This window comes from Ursus maritimus, unplaced genomic scaffold (genome assembly GCF_017311325.1).
Source record: "Ursus maritimus isolate PB19 unplaced genomic scaffold, ASM1731132v1 scaffold_7, whole genome shotgun sequence".
NCBI classification, from domain to species: domain Eukaryota; kingdom Metazoa; phylum Chordata; class Mammalia; order Carnivora; family Ursidae; genus Ursus; species Ursus maritimus.
In genome coordinates, this window is record NW_024426885.1 from 44,749,574 (window position 1) to 44,770,585 (window position 21,012).

Sequence of the window (21,012 nt, forward strand, 5' to 3'; positions counted from 1 at the left end):
GAGTGGCAAAATCTCAAGATGAAACAAATATAACACACTCTAGTAACTGTCCCCCATCAGGGTAATTCCTAGACACTAGTGTCTTGCAATTCAGAGAAAGAGATAATTCATGACTAGCTTGCTTGCTAAATTTTAGGAAACCTTCACTTTTCTCAAGGAGAGTAACATTTCAAGGAAATGGGTAGTTAAGATTGTATCGTAGCTCGTCTTGCCAAGATAAACACAATTAAATGAAATTAAACAGAACTTTTCCTTTTTAAAAGACTTTGCACTTCCTAAGGAAATGTAGGTGGAAATTCGGCGCCCGTGTTGGGAGGAGGATGAGGGGGATGAAAATATGCATTTTGAGAAGATGTTGAAAGATGGTTAGACAAGTTCATTATACGGCGGTGTCCTCACTCACAGCAGGACAAGTTCTGTCGTCAACACACAATATTTTGTTGAAGTTTGTCTTATGCGTGTTTGGTATTCAGAAAACCATAACATTGTCTTGGTGATTTGGAAATGCCTTTCATGATCCTCACTGAACTAAACTGCTGGTTCCATAAAAATCTCTTTTCCATAGTGGTGATTCAATTGTAGGAGAAGATTATTTACAAATATGGCAAAAAAATTCACATTTGAATAGAATTGGTCAGATCAGTATCAAATCTTACCTTTTACTTCATATAGAAACAACAAACTAAGGGCTAGCAATATTTCTTAGTGGCAAATTGTCTTCTTTCATGAATGAAAAAAAGAATTTGCCAACAGTCCAAGAATCAGTGATATGCAAATAGTGTTGCTAAAAATGGGGTTTTTACAGTTTGAGAACTTCTTATGTAATTTTATATGCCTATTTTCTTGCTTTAGCAAGTACGGTAAAGGTTAATAGGTTTAAAATTAACACAGTTCCAAGCAAAGGGTAAGAAACAATATGAAACTGTAGTTTCCATACATTCTGTTAGATCAATAATGAGCTCTGTTCTGTTTCTATTTCCTGGCTTTCGTAATCGGTGGCGGTGGGAGCCTGAAAGCTAAGGGAGCAGGGTTTGCTGGAGTTTCCAGTGTAGGTCAGCGGCGGAGCTGAATCTGGAGACCAGGTCCCATCTCGGGAGAAGAGCAGACCTAGACTTAGACCAAGTTAGTTCTGAGCGAGAGCTTTGAACGTTAACGCCTGTCACCAGCTTCCGCCCTTGGCAGCATTCAGAGACAAACGACCGAAATACAGGCTTCAGCTGAGCTAGCAACCGTTGCTCAGAGTAAGCACTGCTTACATATTGCGTTAGAGAAAGAAGAAAAATGCTTGACCTACTTGGATCCGATAAGATGGAATCAGTTTTCGGCAGAAATTGATCACAACGGACTCCTTGGTAGCCTTCTTTGCACCTGAGAAAAGGGGATAAATGACAAACATACGCATGTGGTTGTGAAAGATTTCAACAAGCAAAATAGCCATCAATTACACAAATGTGAGAACAGTACATTCATGCTTTCGCTTTGTTTCAGTCTTCTAACACTGGCAGACGGATCTGAGTCTATTTATGTGCAGAAAACCCAGCACAGCTTTGCTTTTTTATACTTTTAGATGGAATACCTAATGAGCAAATTGAATAGCATTTTACGATGGCCCTCGTAGAAACGTGAGTAATAGTTATCTTCAGATTATAATTCTGCACACAGGTATATGCAGGTCTTTTCTTGATGCAATGCACTAGTCTCCAAAAGGCTGCAAATGCCCTTTTGGAAGCATATTTTAAAGGTCATTTTGCTAATAAAAAATCATTTTCTGATGTAAGTGATCAAATCTTAATCAGATTTTGGCTACTGTTTATCTTCTTCGCGTTTTATTAGTTTGTTCACTTGCTAATTTCTCTCTCTCTCTCTCTCTTTTTTTTAATGTAGCTATTCTTCAAGTCAGCATCGCCTAACTGCTTGGCCAGAAATAACAGCATTTATTTTAGATCTGCTAAGATCTGAAAGGCATCTATATCTACATGCAAGGTCTCTGTGCATTTCCTCTAAACTCATATTTTTCCCTCCTCGTTTTTCTCTTTTATAGTCACAAACATGTGCAAAGCGCCTGCTCTCTGGAAAGGCATCGTACAAGGCAACTTTCCAGAGGCAGGTGCCGTTTGGAGGCCAGGAATGTGCCTGGAAGCACCCGCGATGAGGCATGTCACCTCAGCCCTGCCAGTCTCCTGTCGAGTCTTCACAAAGCTCGCTCAATCAGGGCTGCTTGGCCACCTCACACAGCATCAGCTCATCAGCTGGCAGGTCAAGGAACAAATGCGGCCGATGCCCCCACGCCTGTCTCTGTAAGCGGAGAGGTGGCACTGACTGGTCTGCTGGAAGCTTAATCTGTCATGCTCGAGTTAAGCAGGGAAGCATCCATTGTCGCTTGTGGGATGAATCTGTCCTACTTACAGAGGAGGAAATTGTGCTGCCGGCATAAAAATCAGATTTAAAAAACAATCCTCTGGTTGTTAGAAATCTATGAAATTGACAAAAGAATTCAAAGAGACCGTTCTGCCAGAGACGAGAGCTGTGAATTCTGTCTTTAGAATAAGCTTTGTTTTTTGGGTGTAATAAAGCATTAGATAAGGTCTATTGCAGTGGGAGCAGCAACTGAAGGGCAGAGAGGTAATTTTACTGGCTTTCATTTGGAGCCAAATTGGAAGCCAGGTAATCAGGCAGGCTCTCTTTTGCACCTTCTTAAGCCTGGCACTCTGGAGTCTATCTGGCAATTTTCCTCGTTGACTAAGAACAAAGACTCCTGATATATGGATGCCCCAGACACCCAACGGGCTATTGAAAGAGTTTGTTTGAGCAGCCACATATTTTCATAACTTTATTTATTTATTTATTTATTTATCGCACTTGAAATAAAGCAGGCATATCACTCGGCCTGTAATGGTAGGAAGTCAGAAAATACTTAGGACCAAAGCACATTTGTGATGAAAAAAAAAAAATTCCTGCTCTCCAAGAGCTGCCCCACTGCCGTTAGTGTGCCTTTATTCAGAATTACCAGAACCACAGTGCTTCAATCTTCATTTCCCCATAAACGATGAGTTATGGGCTGGGTGTGGGCTACGACGCGTATTCACTTTTTTGGAGGTTTTATTTCCAACGTATGTGGGAGATCTGAAGCACACTTTACTCTTTTCCTCTTTGCATCTTCATTTAATATGAAAATGGTATCCTAGGGAGATGCCTGCTTTTAAGGGAAAGTGCTTTTTTGTTTTGTTTTGTTTTGCTTTGCTTTTTAAGGGGTTCTTCGTTACTTACAATGCATTATTCCATTTGTGTGTGGTAGGGAAACTATGGAAAGATGTTTGACATTTTTCTAGCCTTAAACTGATTTTCTGTGGGTGTGAGCCCACTCTGAAGTGCTCGGGCCTCATGGGGTATCTGGAAGACAGCCCCGCAAGGGCCTTCAATGCTGCCTTCATCCCTGCGTGCTGCAGATAGGCAATGCTGCTGCTGCTGGAGCAGCCCAAGCCAGGCTAGGAAACCCGCCAGAGGCTGTGTGACTGGCTGCATAGCCAGTCCTGCTCCTTTGTTAAGGAGGCAGTGTCTCTGCTAATTGGTTGCTGGGTTTTAAGAATGACACATTAAAATTTCCATTTAAAAATCACACATATGTCACCTTGATAAGTTCAGACCCATCCAAATGTGAAGACCGAATGGGCCAGCAGGTAATGCCAATGCAGTGGATTGAATTCATGACGATATTGAAGACATAAAGCAAAGCAAAAAAAAAAAAAAAAAAGTCAAGATGCACATCTATTGCATGGATGGAGTTTGGCAGGATTTCTGACAGTGGAACAAGCACTTTTTGGAGAAATATCATGGTATGTTTATTTTGGTTTTGGTTAGTCTTGGGAGGATTTTGAGACTGTTTCTGTTCATTTGTTAAGATGTTTGCTTTTTGAAGGATACAGGTATAAGCAAAACAGAAATCCATATAATAAAAAGGTCTTTTTTCATCTAAGATAGCATGACAGAATTTATAAAATCTTGAAAATATGTTTATAATCTAATGATAAATATTTTTTAAAAAGCACAAATCTTCACTAGGTTAATATTCTATTTCTTTTCCTATTCTGCATTGCTTTCAAATCTCCATTCAATTCATCCAGTTCCTGTTCTATGAATTTCTTTATCCCTTAGAAACATCCTATCACAGTGATAATATTAAAAATTCCAATATTCCCTGGTGTTTTTCCAGGTAAGTTTTGATTCTACAGTTGAAGGGCGTAGGAGCAGGGAGCAGACTCACAACAGAAAATACAGCCAAGGTTGACAAATAGTTATGTAAAGAAAATGGGAGAATTATTATCAACAGTGAAACAACCATAGAACACACTCAGTCTGCAAGAGCTAAGACATTTTACCTTGAAAAAAAGATTAGTCTTAAATTTTGTATTTATCTACTCTGGTGAAGGAGCTGTCACCTCTGAAACGAGTAAGTTCTTGATCATGATGTTTGCATTGTTTATTTCCAAATTTAAAAGGCAATAGGGAAGGACACAGTTGAGGAGACAATGTCCAAAGCAAGGCAGGGCAGGTAAGAGGTTGAAGGGAGACTGTGTTAGGGTAACCGTGGATAAGAAAGCTCAGGCTGGCAATGAAGTAGGGGGAAGAGCTTGGAGACTGAGCCCAGTATCTCTCTGCTGGTGAGCCTCAGGGGGGATCACAAACCAGGGCCCTGACCTTCTCCAGGGATAGGGCCCCTTGTGTAGTTTCAAATGCAAGCATCTCCTTTTCTACTTTTTATATCCTTCCAGCTTGGCCCTCGCCACCCCTACCCCCCATCTTACTTGTTCAGCTCTATCTAAAATAACAAGCTCTCCCTTCTATTCATCTTACCTCTTCTTTATTATCCCTAAGAAAAAGCCCAGTTTTAGTGAAAAGTTTTAAAAAGCAATTGTTGGGCGAAAGAGAAGAGAATACTGGCAAAGATGAGAAAATACAACATGTATGATTGTCAGCGGGATTTCAATACTTGCTTTGTCTGGTGTGGTAAAGAAGAAGTGGTCAACACATCACCCAGCCTGGATGTGAACGACCCAAAGGAAGAGACTTGTAAAATAGTCCATCACTTGCTGATGTTCCCACAGAAATCCCACTGCTAACTTCAGACCATTCCCATCTCCTCTCTTATAATACGCTATGCTAGTTGATTTCTTTGAACCCATTTCTTGAATAACAACTACACTAGTGCTAATCCTATTAGTGACTTTGAGTGAAAATTAAAGAACTCTCACTTGTGACCAACAGCCTCCCTACATTTCCAGATTATTCTTCCATCTCCCCTCTTCCTTTTGTTAGAAAAACAAAACAAAATAACACAAAAACAACCTGAAAACTCTTCCACGGAGGGGATTGTACTAGCCTTAGTCTTCATTGGTTGATTTCCTGGTCATTTACTCATGAATGGAAGGTGTCATCCTTGCTTCACTGCACTGTTCTCCATTCCTACTCTGTCTTCATTGTCAGGGTATTGATTACGCACACAGATCGCCCAGCCAATACACGGTCTCTAAGCACATGTCTTCCTCTTGTTTATCATAATGACTCACAGTGTTGAGTTTCAAGTCTCACTTCTCTGCTTAGTATTTGCATAGATGTACTTTACGTAAATCATTTAACATTCCTGTTTCCCAGTCTCAACCCAAATAAAACGCGAGTGATACCAGGAAGGACAAAAATGAGCAAGCACACATAGTTGATATCCTACACGTGCATTTTGGCCATTTTTATGACTACAGGCCGTATACCTGCCATATCTGCAGAGATGCATTTGACATAATTTATAGAGAGAAATGCGTGAAGAATAGAAACCTGTTCAAATGTTTGCTTCAATCCCTGGGTAGAGCCTGGTCTCTGCATTCACATTAGAGAAAGTATACATGCTTTCTTATTGGAAACTTGATTTTAGACATAAAATTTGAACTAGCAGAAATCAATTAACTTCACAAGAGAAAAGGCGGCAAACTGTGTGGGTTGTTTCCTGCCTGTATCAACTTATATTCACACACACACAAAAAATGACAATTACTCTTTGATGTTACAGGAAAGTAGACATTTTGTCAGTGATATACAAGTCTGCCAATTTTAAGGAGCCTATTAAACGCTGATTCGAGAAAAGAACAACCCCTCCAGGTATTCTTCTCTATCTCCTGCCAATTCTCTTCAGCCTCAATGTCAGACCTTGGTTGGGGAAAACGGAAAGATCATCAAGCATTTAAACTTTCCATTTTAGAGGCAGGCTGGTTTGGAACACTGCCTGGTTGTAAATCCAGGATCAACCATTTGCTGGCTATTTAGGCTTTTGTGCCTCCTTTCCTTCACCTGTAAAATGGAGGTAATAATAGTAGCTTTCACCTAGAATTACTATTAAGAATAAATTATATAATACTGGTGGTTCATGGCGGGCACTCAATAAATGTTATTTTTTTTTTTTTAATATTCTTTGGATTTGAAATCATCATCACAGCTTTTCAAGGGGGGAAACAGATTCCCAAGGTTAAGTATCTGATCCCCACATCTCACATCAGTAAGTATTTGAACTAGAAGCAAACTCAACTGGGGAGGACTTTAAAGTCCTCACTTGATCCTTGGTACTTGCTGACATTCTTCACGGAAAATCAGAGGAATTTCCATTGTTGATAGAAAAACAATACATAGATCATTATATGACCAGCTACTTTTCCCAAGATTAGTATTTGAATATATGGCCCAAATATCATGAACTGAAGCCATAATTAACAGTAAGAATTAAAGACCTAGGTTTGTAAGTTATTATTCAATCTCCAAACGCTCTAAAGCAAACCACGTCACAGAAACTAGTCACTGATTTAAAGGGAAACTTCCTGAGCTTCATGTTAATTTAAAAGGTAATCACTGGGGCGCCTGGCTGGCTCAGTCAGGTAAGCATAGGACTCTTGATTTTGACTCAGGTCATGACCTCAGGATCCTGGGATCCAGCTCCACTGTCAGGCTTCCTGCTCAGCACAGAATCTGCTTGTCCCTCTCCTTTCCTCCTTGCACTCTCTTCTCACTCTCAAATAAATAAATAAAAATAAAGGTTTTTTTTAAATAAATGAATGAATGAATGAATGGCAGGTAATCACCACCTATGGATGGGAAAACTCTTCAGGGGCACTACTATTAAAGATTGATAATGACATCTCTTGATTTCAGACTAATTCTTGATTTTAGTCCTCAGTTAAAAATCAAAACCAAAACCAATACAAACAAAAACACAGAGAATGGAGTTCAGCAGGGCAAGTGCATTGCCCAGCATTGAAGAGATGCGGAGGACAGGGGGCCAGAATTCCCCAACGGGTCTCCATCTGAGAATGCAAATGGGTGTTGGATGGCCCAAGAACCTTTCTAGCTAAGGGTCTGCAGCCTCAAGTTATTAATGGCGTTAGAGCACATTGCTTTCCCGGCCAATCACTGCTGAAGCTGAGATCTAGGTCTGGCTATGGAGAATATTGTGAAACTGATTAGTGTAAGCTTTCTTTAGCTGACTTTAAATTTAATTAAGTGCTCTTATTTAAAAGGAGCACTAATTAAGACAGCAAGATATTTAAGTTAACCAACTGGAATTAAAATTACCTACAGATTGGCTGTAGGTACAGCCTTTCCAAAATCATTTCAACGATAACTGGAAGAATTTGAAATTGCATTATTTTAAACTGCAAACCGCCTTCAAACTTCGTGAAAGTTCTCCAATGTGTTATCGATAGCTTTCAAAAATATCAGAAATTGCATGGCTGAGGCAACTGTGGCTTAAAATGTCATTCATCTTACAAGTATGGCGTTTCTTGCTAATGAAGTTGTACCTGCAATCTTAGGAAAGCATAGAGATTTATTTTTGAAAATTTCCCTTTAGCAAAGTTTGAATTCTAAAGTAGATGGAGGCCAATTATTTCATCATCATAAGACTGCTATGATTTCAGAAGTGAATCTGAAAGCATCTGTTCAAAACCAGGAGGCATGCTGCATTCTGTTAATATTTGGGCCCTAAAGACAGAAATGAAAAGAATGATGGAAAGTCTGAGAAGTTAAAAAAATATATAACAAATAGGTGCTCACTCAAATGTGAGCTTTTCTCGACCATATGTAGAGTATCAAGGACTTCTTTAAGCACACACTCCATTGGCCAAATCACTATCAGAGAGACAGCAACTCATTTATATCAAGTCATTCTACTCCCACATATGGCAATTCATTTTTTTGGACAATCGGTGGCTGAGAAGTTCATTCTAAATTAATGCTTTGGTCCTTATAGAGATTTCTGCCCCTATCTGGTCAAGAGCTTCACTTCAGGCTTACTACGTCATTGATAAAATTAAAACACATAACAAAGCACGAGTGTGTTACATAGGTTAGGGTGTATAGCAATATTACCCAAAGCAGCTATGTGGGCTGAAAAAGTCATTCTATCTAGTTTAGCTTTGCTTTTACTGCATCTGAAATAAACCATAATCTCTTTTTAGGCTAAGAAGGTAAATAAAGGAGTAAGATATGGGCATTCTTGCAGAAATACTTTATATTTCACTGTCATATTGGAGGTATTGAAATACTAATTGCCTTTCTCAAGAACGAAAGGATTAGGGGGTAATAAGGACAGGGGGAGGATAGATGGAGCTTTACCTCATCAATCCAAATTGATTGAGAAAATGCTACGTTACTAATTTACTAATTTACTAATTTTAACTTCGTTAAAATGCTACGTTACTAATAATCCTAGCACACACAAAATCTGTTTTGACAAATGTGAGATTCTAGTTTTCAAGGGTGATAGCCTGTTATGGTGGAAGAGGCATGTCCTTTGGATGTAGAATGACCCCCAAGTCTGCCACACAGAAGTGTGACAGAGGTCTGAGACTGACCTGTCTGAGGTCTCAGATACTCATCTCTGTTCTAATTTAGTGCATGCTCCGTGCCTGTGTGCACACACTCAGACATGCAGGCACAGACACGTCACCCCTATTCCTTAAAAATATGTCTAATAATCAGAAATTTTAGGCAGACGATTTAGGTTCTAACATAAAAATCAGCAGAGAATCAGACTCTCTTCCCCCACTTTCCTAGTTAATTGAAAATTCCCATGACTGCCTTTGATATTTTCTAGCCAGGAGTGGACCAGGATTTATTGTCAATCGACTCCCTATGATTCCTCTTTATTATGTTCACTACGATGTTCTAAGATTGAGAAGTTAGCCAATCACAGACTTTCTCTGATGCTTAAGGTCTATCATCAGCAGATTCCTTCACTTGTCTCTACTTACTTGGAATTAGAAGAGCAATTGACTCATGTGTCCAGACTAGTCAACGGAAGAAAGGTAATAACCATCCTTGTCCTCTCCCAATTCAGCAAGAAATATAAAACTCAGCCAGAATAAAACATTTAATGTTGCCATCAGTCGACTTGGGCTGCCATAATGAAGTATCACAGACTGGGTGGCTCCAACAACAAAAAATTACTCTCTCCCAGTCTGGAGTGCAGAATTGCAAGATCACGGTGCCAGCAAGGTTCGTGTCTGGTGAGGGCTCTCTCACTGGGTTGCAGATGGTCACCTTCTCACTGTGTCCTCACACAGTGGACAGAAAGAGCTCAATGCCTCACTCTCTCTTCCTCTTCTTGAATTTTGATAAACAATGCTTTATCTAAGTGGGTCACATATGTAATATTGGGGATACGCTCATAGTAAGAATGTATTCATTCTTTACTCAAACTTCAAATTTAACTGGGTGTCCTGTATTTTATTCTCTAGATCTGGCAATTGTAACTGTACGAGAGTAAAAGAATGTGAATAATAACAGATGTAAGAACCATCAGTAAGAACACCTCGATGAAAGTTAATGTGTAATAATTTTGCGATAACTATATCCTGTTGTGATAAATTTAGCAATCTCTTCTTTTAAGGATAAGGAGCCTGGGCACATTGTATTTACTTCTACCAACCGTACAAGGGACATAATGAGCTCACAGAGTCTGAAGGGGAAAATAAGGAGTTTCAATAGCTAGCTCTTAGATTGCCAAAGTATTGAAAGGATGTGTCAGGAACGTGATGAAGAGCAAATGAAGTAACGTTGTGTGTAAACATTAGGTGCAGATTTATGGCTTGATTGTGTGGATCAGTAGCTACTACTTTGCATAAACTCTGAATAAACTGTAGGAGTCATGCTGGCCAGCAGCCCAAGTGAGACCAAAGGAAGAAAGAGGGTGTTCTGCTTCGTTCTGCATCTCACTTTACTCAGCATAAATTTAATACCCATGCTATAGAAATTGAAAAGCAGTGAACACAGATAAGTAACATAGAGCAGTGATAACCTAAACTTCCAAGATAAAACATAAGAAGACACTCTTCTGGAGGCCTGTGAGATCCTTTCTGGAATTCGCTGTTCTCAGAAGGAAACAATGAGAGAGTATGCTATCAACACGAGATCAAAGAGGCAGCCTTGTTCCTTGCCCATGTAGTGTGGGTGATTCCCTGCAGCAAAGCAGCACACAGTTTGATAAAGAAGAGTGAAAAGAAAATAAATCTGAGAGATAAATCTTATTTAAAAGGCATCTTTATGATTGGCATTATAAAGGAGAGACGGAGCTCATTAGCAAACGAACTGATAAAACCATTCACAGCGTGCTTCAAAAAGAAGTGGTAATAATTATTGTCTCTCTAAGAAAGGGGGCAAAATATCCACACAGTGTCATTCACAAATCCCTTTACAGACATCACAGAGCAAGCTGCAAAAAGTCCCACAGCTTTCTGATTTAATTAAGTGAAGAAAGCAGGGAAAGACTTTTACAGTTCACACGCCTGGATCATAGAAGGTTCTACATGAAACATGATTTTTTTAAAAGCCATTTTAGAGACTCCTAGAGTTTGCTGAACCCTCATTCAACAGCGTAATTTTCCCTGTTTCTCCCAGGATATTGTACAATCAACTAACAGGGTGCAGCATTTCTGCAGGCGAAAGGAAGTGGGCAGCTTTGATCAGAATTCACAATAATATATCTCCCTTGTGTGATAAATGATTTACTGCTGAGGATAAATGGATATAATCTTTCATTATGTATGACATTCATCAGCAACAAGGAAGCTTTGGACTGAATGGAAAGTGATTTCATATTAAAAGCCTCATGCAACTCAGACTGAGATGAAAGTGAGGTCTTGCCTTGAAAAAAAAGTGGCTCTGGCTTATAGGTTTAAATGGATGCTCGGTCAAATATGATCGTTACTCCAAGTTTGAAAATCTGTTAGGAGGAAACCGGGGAATTATGTGACTAGGTCAACCTCAATTTTGCACAAAAAGCCCTATTTCTTAACCACACTATTCTATTTACTTAAATGTGTCATTAAGACCAACTTTGAGGACTGAGAATAGCCAGAGAACCAGGTAGGGAGGAGAGAGAGAAGGTGGGGTGGCGTGGATATGACTTAAATTTCCATTATCATAGAGAGTCAATGCACCATTTCCAAAGTCGATAAATCAAGAAAGAGAGACTTAGTATATTATTTAGAGATATGAAGTTAACAACTAGGAAAATGCCAAATGAAAAGGGCTTAATAAGTTTGCCTGTGTGTTTGGGGAAGGAGATGCAAGTTCAGGAGTGGGAGAGTTGGTACAGAGGGTTGAGACCAGGGCTAGTGGTTTTTCATTATAAGCACATTTGTATTATTTATTTTTTAAAAAAACATACGCCTAGATGATGAAGCAAAGTAATGTAGCAAATCACTTCATTTAAAAAATGGTTCCAGTATTTTTTAAAGATTTATTTATGAGAGAGAGAGAGAGAGAGAGAGAGAGAGAGACTGGGGGGAGGAGCAGAGGGAGAGGGACAAGGAGACTCCAAGCTGAGCACGGGGCTCCATGCAGGGCTCGAGCTCAAGACCCTGAGATCATGACCTCAACCGAAACCAAGAGTTAGATGCTTAACTGACTGAGCCACTCAGGTGCCCCAAAACGATTCCTGTTCTTGGTTTCACTGACTCTCTAGGACCCAGTTATAATATCACATCTTTATCTGATTTTCTTTTCTTTCTTTCTTTCTTTCTTTTTTTTTTTTAGTTTTTTTAAAGAGAGAGAGAGAAGAGAATGCAAGCTGTGGGGAGAGGGGCAGAGGGAGAGAGAGAGAATCTCAAACAGGCTCCACACTTAGCGCTGAGCTCAATGCAGGGCTGGATGTCACAACTGAGACCTGACCTGAGCTGAAATCAAGAGTCAGACGCTTAACCAACTGCGCCACCCAGGAGCCCCCATTTGATGTTCAATAACAAGAATTTCCCAATACTATAGTATAGTTTAGAAGCAAAAAGATGTAACATGAATGACAATGGGAAAAGATGAGAAGACAAGCCACAGACTGGGAGAAAATATTTGTAAAAGACACATCTGATAAAGGACTGTAATCCAAAATATAAGAGAGAACTCTTAATATCCAACAATAAGAAAACAAACAACGCAATTAAGAAATGAGCCAAAGACCTTAACAGATACCTCACCAAAAAAGATATACCCATGGTAAATAAGCATATGAAAAGAGGCTCCATACTGTATGTCATCAGGGAAATGCAAATTAAAACAAGATACCGCTACATACGTACTAGAATGGCCACATCTAGAACACTAACAACATCAAATGCTGGCAAACTGGTGGAGCAACAGGAACTCCCTTGCATGGCTATGGAGAACGCAAATGGTACCACTACTTCTGAAGACAGGTTAGCAGTGTTTTACAAAACTGCATGTATTCTTAGCAAGATACCGCTACATACGTACTAGAATGGCCACATCTAGAACACTAACAACATCAAATGCTGGCAAACTGGTGGAGCAACAGGAACTCCCTTGCATGGCTATGGAGAACGCAAATGGTACCACTACTTCTGAAGACAGGTTAGCAGTGTTTCACAAAACTGCACATATTCTTAGCATATGACCCAGCAATCATGCTTCCTGGTATTTACCAAAAGGTGTTGAAAACTCACAACCATACAACAACCTGCACACAGATGTTTATAGTGGCTTTATTAATAATTGACACAACTTGGAAGTAATGAAGATGTTCTTCAGTAGGTAAGCAGGTGAATAAACCGTGGTACCTCCACACAATGGACTAACATTTAGGGCTAAAAAGAAATGAGCTATCAAGCCATTGAAAAGGCAAAGAGGAAACTTAAATGCATATTACTAAGAGAAAGAACTCAATCTGAAAAGGCTACATACTATATGATTCTAACTACATGACATAATGAAAAAGGCAAAAACTATGGACATGAAAATATCAGTGGTTGTCCAGGGTTTATGGGGTGAGAGATGAATAGGCAGAGCACAGAGGAATTTTAGGGCAGTGAAAATACTCTGCATGATACCATAATGATGGATGTATGTCATTAGACATTTGTCCAAACCCATAGAATGTACTCCAAGAGTGAACCCAATATAAACCATGTACTCTCTGTGATTATGATGTGTCATTGTAGGTTCATCAGTTGTAACAAATGTACCACTCTGGTGGGGGATGTTTTTAAGGGGATAGGCTATGCATGTGTAGGAAACTGTGCCTTCCCCTCAACGTTGCTATGAACCCAACATTTCTCTTAAAAAGTAAAGTCTTAATAAATAAATACATATATGTTAAATATAAATTTAACAAATAAATTTATTTACTAAACAAATATCTAATAAAATTAAATATTAAATAAATTAATTCAATAACAATTTAACTAAATTATTAAATAAATAAATATATCTCTTAAATATAGAAATATCCAAATTAGGGGCGCCTGGGTGGCTCAGTCATTAAGTGTCTGCCTTCGGCTCAGGGCGTGATCCTGGCGTTATGGGATCGAGCCCCACATCAGGCTCCTCTGCTGAGAGCCTGCTTCTTCTTCTCCCACTCCCCCTGCTTGTGTTCCCTGTCTCTCTGGCTGTCTCTCTCTCTGTCAAATAAATAAATAAAATCTTTAAAAAAAAAAAAAAAGAAATATCCAAATTAAACTAGACAAGGAAGGATAGTTTTGACCCAAATCTAAATGTTTTCTGATACTATAGAATGGTGGAGTTAGAAGACATCATAGTCTGTTCTAACCACCTCATTTTCTGGAGGACAATACTATAAAACAAAGATGGGGACTTGCCTAAAACATCAAAGGCCTTAAGGGGTGGAACAAGAATTAGAGCCCATGGATTTTGTTTCTAAATCCAGTGTTCTTTCTTCTTTTTAACATTTCCTTTTAAAAAGCAAAGATATTCCTAAATCCGCATGCCATCCCTGATGCCAGACTCCTCAGAGTCTTTCCAGTGAAAGCATACATTTTACTGAAGATCAGTCAGCACAATTCAACTGGCTAGAGTTCTGGAAACCAAGCAAGGTCAAAAAGAGGAGGCGATATCGATGTCACTAGCTTGGACAAGAATGGATAGTAAAACTTATTCTAAAACTGAATGTCATATGGAAATCAGGAAAATCACACAAAACCGTGAGTAAACACAGGTAAGCTTAGAGAAGGCACGGAAGGGAATATTTTTTCTGACAGTGATATGGATAAGATTCTTGACCTATAATTCAAACAAAGCAAAATACAACCTGGTACAAGTAAGTTTACAAAAATTAAGTTGACATCGTAGTTGATAAATTCAAAACAGAATTCAAAGGACTGTTGTTTAGCTGGAGTGTTTGGCAAGCTAAAATGGCAGCTCAGGTAAAGGAGTGACTCGAAATGGGTAAAACATGATAGTGATTTTTGAAAAGCAAAAATAATAATAATAAATAAAAGCACAAGAAGATTCAGTTAATCAATTTATGGGTGACATATTCAATATTCCTCTATGTGTTTTACGTAGGAATAAATCAACAAGAAAGTGCTATCACAAAGTTCTTTTACATCTTGTAGCATCACAGATGGAGCGAGATCTAACCTCCTCTACTCAAGTGCTGAGATCTTTACAAACGTTAGACGAAGTAATCCTCATGAAGCTGATAAAAAGGAGATGTGGGTACTACTACTGTTTTACAAATAGAGGTTGAAATTGAGAGAAATTAATTTCTGTGTCCCAGGGCAGATGGAAAGCATGTGTTAGGACTTGGATTTGACATCAGTGTAAACTGTCACTAGAGACTGTTTTTTTCTTTATCCCATGTAGTTCTTGACCATTCAGATAGTATTCTGCATATTTTTAAAGTGGTCCATTTTATTATTAACTATCTTCTGAGGAAGAGAGGGCCTATCATTGCATACTTATTATACAGACAGAGATAAAAATGAACCTAAGAATCCAATGATTTGCCCACAGTTACATAACGGCATAACTTAATTAATCTGAAAAAGCCTAAAAGAAAATACAATGATATTTAATATGACTTTAGACTGTATAGTATGCTATAGTATTTTAACCTCTTAATTCACATGCTCATTCAAAATTAAATATACTGAGAAAGAAAGAAAGAAGTGGTATATCTGGAAACAGAAATCTCTTTAAATATTCAAAATAAGGAAATTCAATAGAAAATTGATAGAGCAAGTGAAGAAAGCATAAGAAGCTAAACAGAGGACAAAAAGGTAACATGGGGGTGGGCAAGAGCATGAAATCACTCTCACCCACAGGCTGACAGGACAAAGGGGGAAGTCCAAGTCAAGGAAACCAAGGTGAATCCATGGGGTCTATCAGACAGGAGCTAGAACCCTAAATGAACTGCTGCTGGAAATAAACCAAGAAACAGAAAATAAAAAGCAATGAGAGAAATCAGAAATAGAGGCCTGCCTTCAAAGTTAGTGCCTTCCATTGGCCACTCCATTCAGAAGCCATTGGTCAGGAGACCCTGGGAAATGTGACTTTCTGAGATGGTGTGCAGAACAGGAGACGGGCCAGGGTATGGATTTGGGAGCAAACATGTGACTGATCAGCAGGGCTGGTTATATACGGTGTATGCTCTATATAGCACATAATAAGGTATTTATCTACGGACCTGTATCTACATAACATGAGCACCCATACACTTTATTATCACACCAGCAGCAGAAATCCCTTTCCCTAATCTTTCTAGAAAATAGAGATCTCACTAAACTTATAAAAGATATCATAGTAGGCTTTTGCATAGGTCCTCCTTAGGAATCTTCACTACTCCTTCTAACTGGCACCCACCTCCACGACACTCACACATGTGCAGGCGCCAACACTCACATTCACACCCTGCTCACAGCTCCTTGGGGAAAGTGATTTATCCCTCTGGGCACTCATTTCCTCCTTTGCCAACAGGGCTAATCGCCCTGGCCTGGTGCACAAAAGAGAGCTGTGCCTATTAATTACTTAAAGCTCATAAACTCTTTTGAAGATGAAAAGCTCTAGTTTTCTTATTCTGTTCCTTGGCTTCAAATAAAAAAGCTACATTATATAAAGGTTTCTGGGGGATTTATTACCAGACCTCTATCTGAAAAAAGTCACACCACAATTACAACTTTAATGACCTACTCTAAAACTTCCCAAGGCTACAACATAATTAGTCCATTTTATAATTAGTACTTTAAAAAAAATCATTCGTCAGAAGTAAATAAGAAGTGATTGAGGCTCCTGGAAGTAATCTACATTATTTGATGTGGAAAAGGGAAGAGCTGCATTTATCAAGTGCCTACAATTTTCTAGATTCTGTGCTAGACACTTTATATAATTACTGCACCTATCTATTTCACCCAGTATGGTTAGGTCAGCATTATTTTATTTGTAGTTTTAAAGGTGAAAAGAAGAGTTTTGGAATGATTAAGTAATTTGACCAAGTTGCAAAGCTAGTAAGGTCTGAAGTTGTGATTTGTGTCCAGGACTTTTTGCCTATAACTCTTCTTCACTGAATATTTGAAAGCTTTTGAATTACTTTTCCTTTGCCCACAGCTGTCAACTCATATATTAGAACCTTTAGTGTCAATAGTAACCTTTGCTATGAACAGGAGTTAGATATTGAACAGTGAAGGAGAAATAATCAGAACCAATAAGAGGATTGCCCTGTTCTTGGAATCTAGAAACCATACCAAATAGAAGGTTTACTTGTCACTCTTTAATAGGGACAATGAAAATGAATGTTTAGAGGAACCTGTTGGTGAGCCATAGAACTGGAGATTGTCTCCTTTGAGGGAAAGGGAATGTGGTGGTTGTCATCTCTAGATGACAGCTAGCTTGGGACCCTAGGTTTGGTCTCTTTCTGTGAGGCCCTGATGTAGAGAAGGACCTACAGTGGGAGTGGAAAGGACTGAGACAGTGGTCAACATAGGAAAGATCTGTTCACAGATCAGACAGAAATGGAATGTTACTGCAAAGGCTTGAGAACCACTTGGTTGAAAAATTCAGTATTACTATATTAGTCAAGATCCATTCTGTTTGAAGATTACATGAAAGTTCTCTCTCTCTAAGATTTTATTTATTTATTTGATAGAGAGACAGAGCATGAGCGGGGGGGGGGAGCAAGAGGAGAGGAGAAGTAGGCCCCACACTGAGCAGGGAGCCCGAGGCAGGACTCGATCCCAAAACCATGGGATCATGACATGAGCTGAAGGCAGACGCTTAACTGACTGAGCCACCCATGCGTCCCATGATAGCTTTCTCTTATGCATGATTCAACGTTTTTCTACAAATGAATGATATTGGATGAGAACATGGAAGAAGCAGATAATGCCAAAAATCTGCTTAGAGAGTATTCCATCTTTAAAAATCATGATTACTGTTTGGTAGGAGAAGTTATTTACTTAATACAAGCTTATGGTCTAGGATCAACCCTTAAATGGACCAAAAAGTTTGTAGATGTAAAACCTACTTAGAGTTTTATACACCTATACATGTTTTAGGTATTTATTTTCTTTATTTTGATTAGGATTTGGTCTTGGATATAGCCCACATAAACCAATGAAAGAACTGGTAAAAGACTACTTATAATATAGAAATGTATGATTTCGGGTGCCTGGGCGGCTCAGTTGGTTAAGTGTCTGCCTTCAGCTCAGGTCATGATCCCAGGGTCCTGGGATCGAGCAGTGCATTGGTCTTCGTGCTCAGCGGGGAGTCTGCTGCTCCCTCTCCTCACTGCTCATTCTCTTACCATCTCTGTTTCTCTCAAATAAATAAAAATAAAATCTTTTTAAAAAGTATGATTTCATAGTAATAAATGCATTTTCATTAATTAAATAGAAATGATTTTCTTCAATAAAAATGGTTTTTAAAAATATCTGCTTTAATATTTCATAATTTTGAGCATCTGTATCTTAGTGAGCAAAACTTTTGAATTTCTTATTAGAGAATAAGTCATTTCCGGGTCCAGTCCACCAGTCATTCTCTACGGGACCCTTTAAATTTTATATAAACACCTTTGCAATCAGTGGTAATCAGTTTCCACCCTAATTTTCTTTCCACGCTGTTAGTAGATATAGATGTACCTACATGTAGAATAGATATAGAGTCATGACTTGGAATGGATATGAAATGTGGAAGTCTTGAGGGCCTATGATTTCTTCCTAATGGCTTTGGTCAATAATTATGTGCCTATCATGAAATGAATCAGAGCCTTGTTTTTGTTTGGACGAAGAAAAGTTAAATTTACTATGTGTTGCTGAATCTCACTTCAATTTTAGCTAAAATCAGTAGAACACTTTGAGTCCTCTATGTCTACACCTCTTTTAGAGGACTTCCATAGGGCAACCAGTCACTGAGAACTGTGTGTTCTGAGTCTCAGTACAAGTGTTATTGCGAAGAAAGCTACACGTTATCTCTCTCTCTCTCTCTCTCTGAGGTTCGCCATCTGCCTTAACAGATCGTCATTCTGAGATATGTGGAGGTGTGTGAGCTGTTTGGGTTTGGGTACAAACAATTTCATGTGAGAGCAGTATATCTCTATATAATGTGTGTAGTTTTAAATACTTTTTTTTCCCCGTGGTTGTGTGGAGGTTGGGTGGGAGAGGGCTGAGACTGGAGGCAGGGAACCCAGCTTGAGATGTCTGTGGTGGTCCCCACAGAACACAAGGCTGTGGTTCCACAGTTCCTCATCCACAGATTCCCTGCCAGCTCTTTCTCTTTTTCTGAAGCTATATTTTACATGTTACTTTATGTCTGTGATCTACATTTATGATAAGATAATATTTCCTCTTAGAATACACACAGACTTAATACTACCGCCATTTACAAAATCTGCCTGAATGCTAAATGTCTAAAATATTCTCTATCTGAAGTCCTCCTGCAGTTGTTTTCTGTATCATTATTCTGCCAATTAATCAGATTCTTGTATCAGTTCTACAGAATTGAATTTATATCAAAACAATCTCAAATTCCCTTTAGGTTTATTTACATCATTACCTTCCAATGACACTCTCCTTCATGCAAAGATTTGACATATTCTTTAAAAATGGATAGTAATAGTAATACCTAATGTTAACGAAACATTTGGAATGGCAATGGCAATAAGACAGACATGTTAGACGTATTATCTTTAACTCTCTGCCCTGTGGTATTCCCATTTTGATTTCCACCTATTTTTTTAAAGATTTATCTATGTATTTTTAGAGAGAGAGAGACAGTGCGTGTGCTCGCACTGGAGTGGGGGGAGGGCGGAGGGAGAGAATCTTCAAGCAGACGCCCCACTGAGCACAGAGCCGGGGGTTGGGACTTGATCTCGGGACCCATGAGATCATGACCTGAGCCAAAACTAAGAGTCAGAGGTTTAACTGAGCCATCCAGGCGCCTCTCAATTTCCATTTATTCGTTGAAGAAACCAAGGCTCAAATGTTTATATATGTATATGGAAATAACAGCTAGAAACAGGAAAAATAAACGCACCACTGTGGAAATTAAGTAACACATTTTCTGTCACTATAACGACTCAAGCAGAGGTTGGATGACAACTTGTCCGGGATGCCTTCGAAAAGAGTTAAGATTCACACCCAGGCCTTTCAAACTCCCTAAATCTGTCCTCTTTTTCCTGAACCCTACTCAAAAAACTCAGGTTCACTATTTAGAGGCTAACTAGTGGTGATGATGGTGGGGAGTTACAGAAGAGTGTCTCCCATTATTTATTATTCAGAAGCTAAAAGTTGAACACTTGCAACAAGAATCTTATTTTTGGTTTTAATGTTTAAGAATACACAGTCTATATGGACTATGAGAAACAAACTGAGGGCCTCAGAGGGGAGGGGGGTGGGGGAATGGGATAGACCGGTGATGGGTAGTAAGGAGGGCACGTATTGCATGGTGCACTGGGTGTTGTACACAACTAATGAATCATCGAACTTTACATCAGAAACAAGGAATGTACTGTATGGTGACTAACATAATACAATAAAAAAAACCCATTAAAATAAAGAAAAAGAATACACAGTCAGGAATACTAAAAAATATGGTTAATAGATGTTACTAATCAAGAGAGGTGGACTTCCCTCAATGTCATGTCAATGAACCACTGATTTGATTGGTAGAGAAAAGAATCATTTAAATATGCCTGCATTAATAATAGAAATAAGAACTGTATGCAACGCTGATTAAAAACTCTTTTCTGATATGCCACAATGTTCTTCCTGTTAGACAGTTAGCAATAGACAACAATCCCTATGTACACTTGGCAATTTTCTTACCTTGTGTGAAAACCTGATTTTTTAAATTAGGGCATGATCCATTCCACAGCCAGGAAGAATTAAAAGTAATCATGGTTAAACTGAAAAGGGTAAGGCACATCTTATATAAGCTCAAGAGTTCATGTAAATCAGAAGGAAAAAAAATCGGCTTTGGCTTTTTTAGGAATAATAACAATAAATGCAAAGAAAGTAGAAAAGAAGCATGAGATGTGGTTACTTCCACAATATGTATTTCTTTGTCCCTGAAACAGAGCTGGGTCTGCAGCTGCTCACAGCAGGCATCTTAGTGTGGGAAGGAATGTTCACTTTGTCAGAGGAGCATTCCAGTCTCATTTTCAGGAAAAACACACAAGTTGAAATGACTACTGTTTTCCAGAGGCAAATACCAGAAAGCAGAATAATAAATCTA

General features: G+C 38.8%; 1 protein-coding gene across 4 annotated transcripts in view; it reads right to left on the minus strand.

Moving 5' to 3' along the window:
* NRG3 (neuregulin 3) overlaps nucleotides 1-21,012 on the minus strand; it is a 1,003,086-nt gene that overhangs the window by 221,718 nt on the left and 760,356 nt on the right. For all 4 annotated transcript variants that reach the window (XM_040623882.1, XM_040623881.1, XM_040623879.1 and 1 more), the window contains exon 3: nucleotides 1,295-1,368. In XM_040623882.1, coding sequence (XP_040479816.1) covers nucleotides 1,295-1,368 — 74 coding nt within the window. The remainder of the gene's footprint in view (nucleotides 1-1,294; nucleotides 1,369-21,012) is intronic.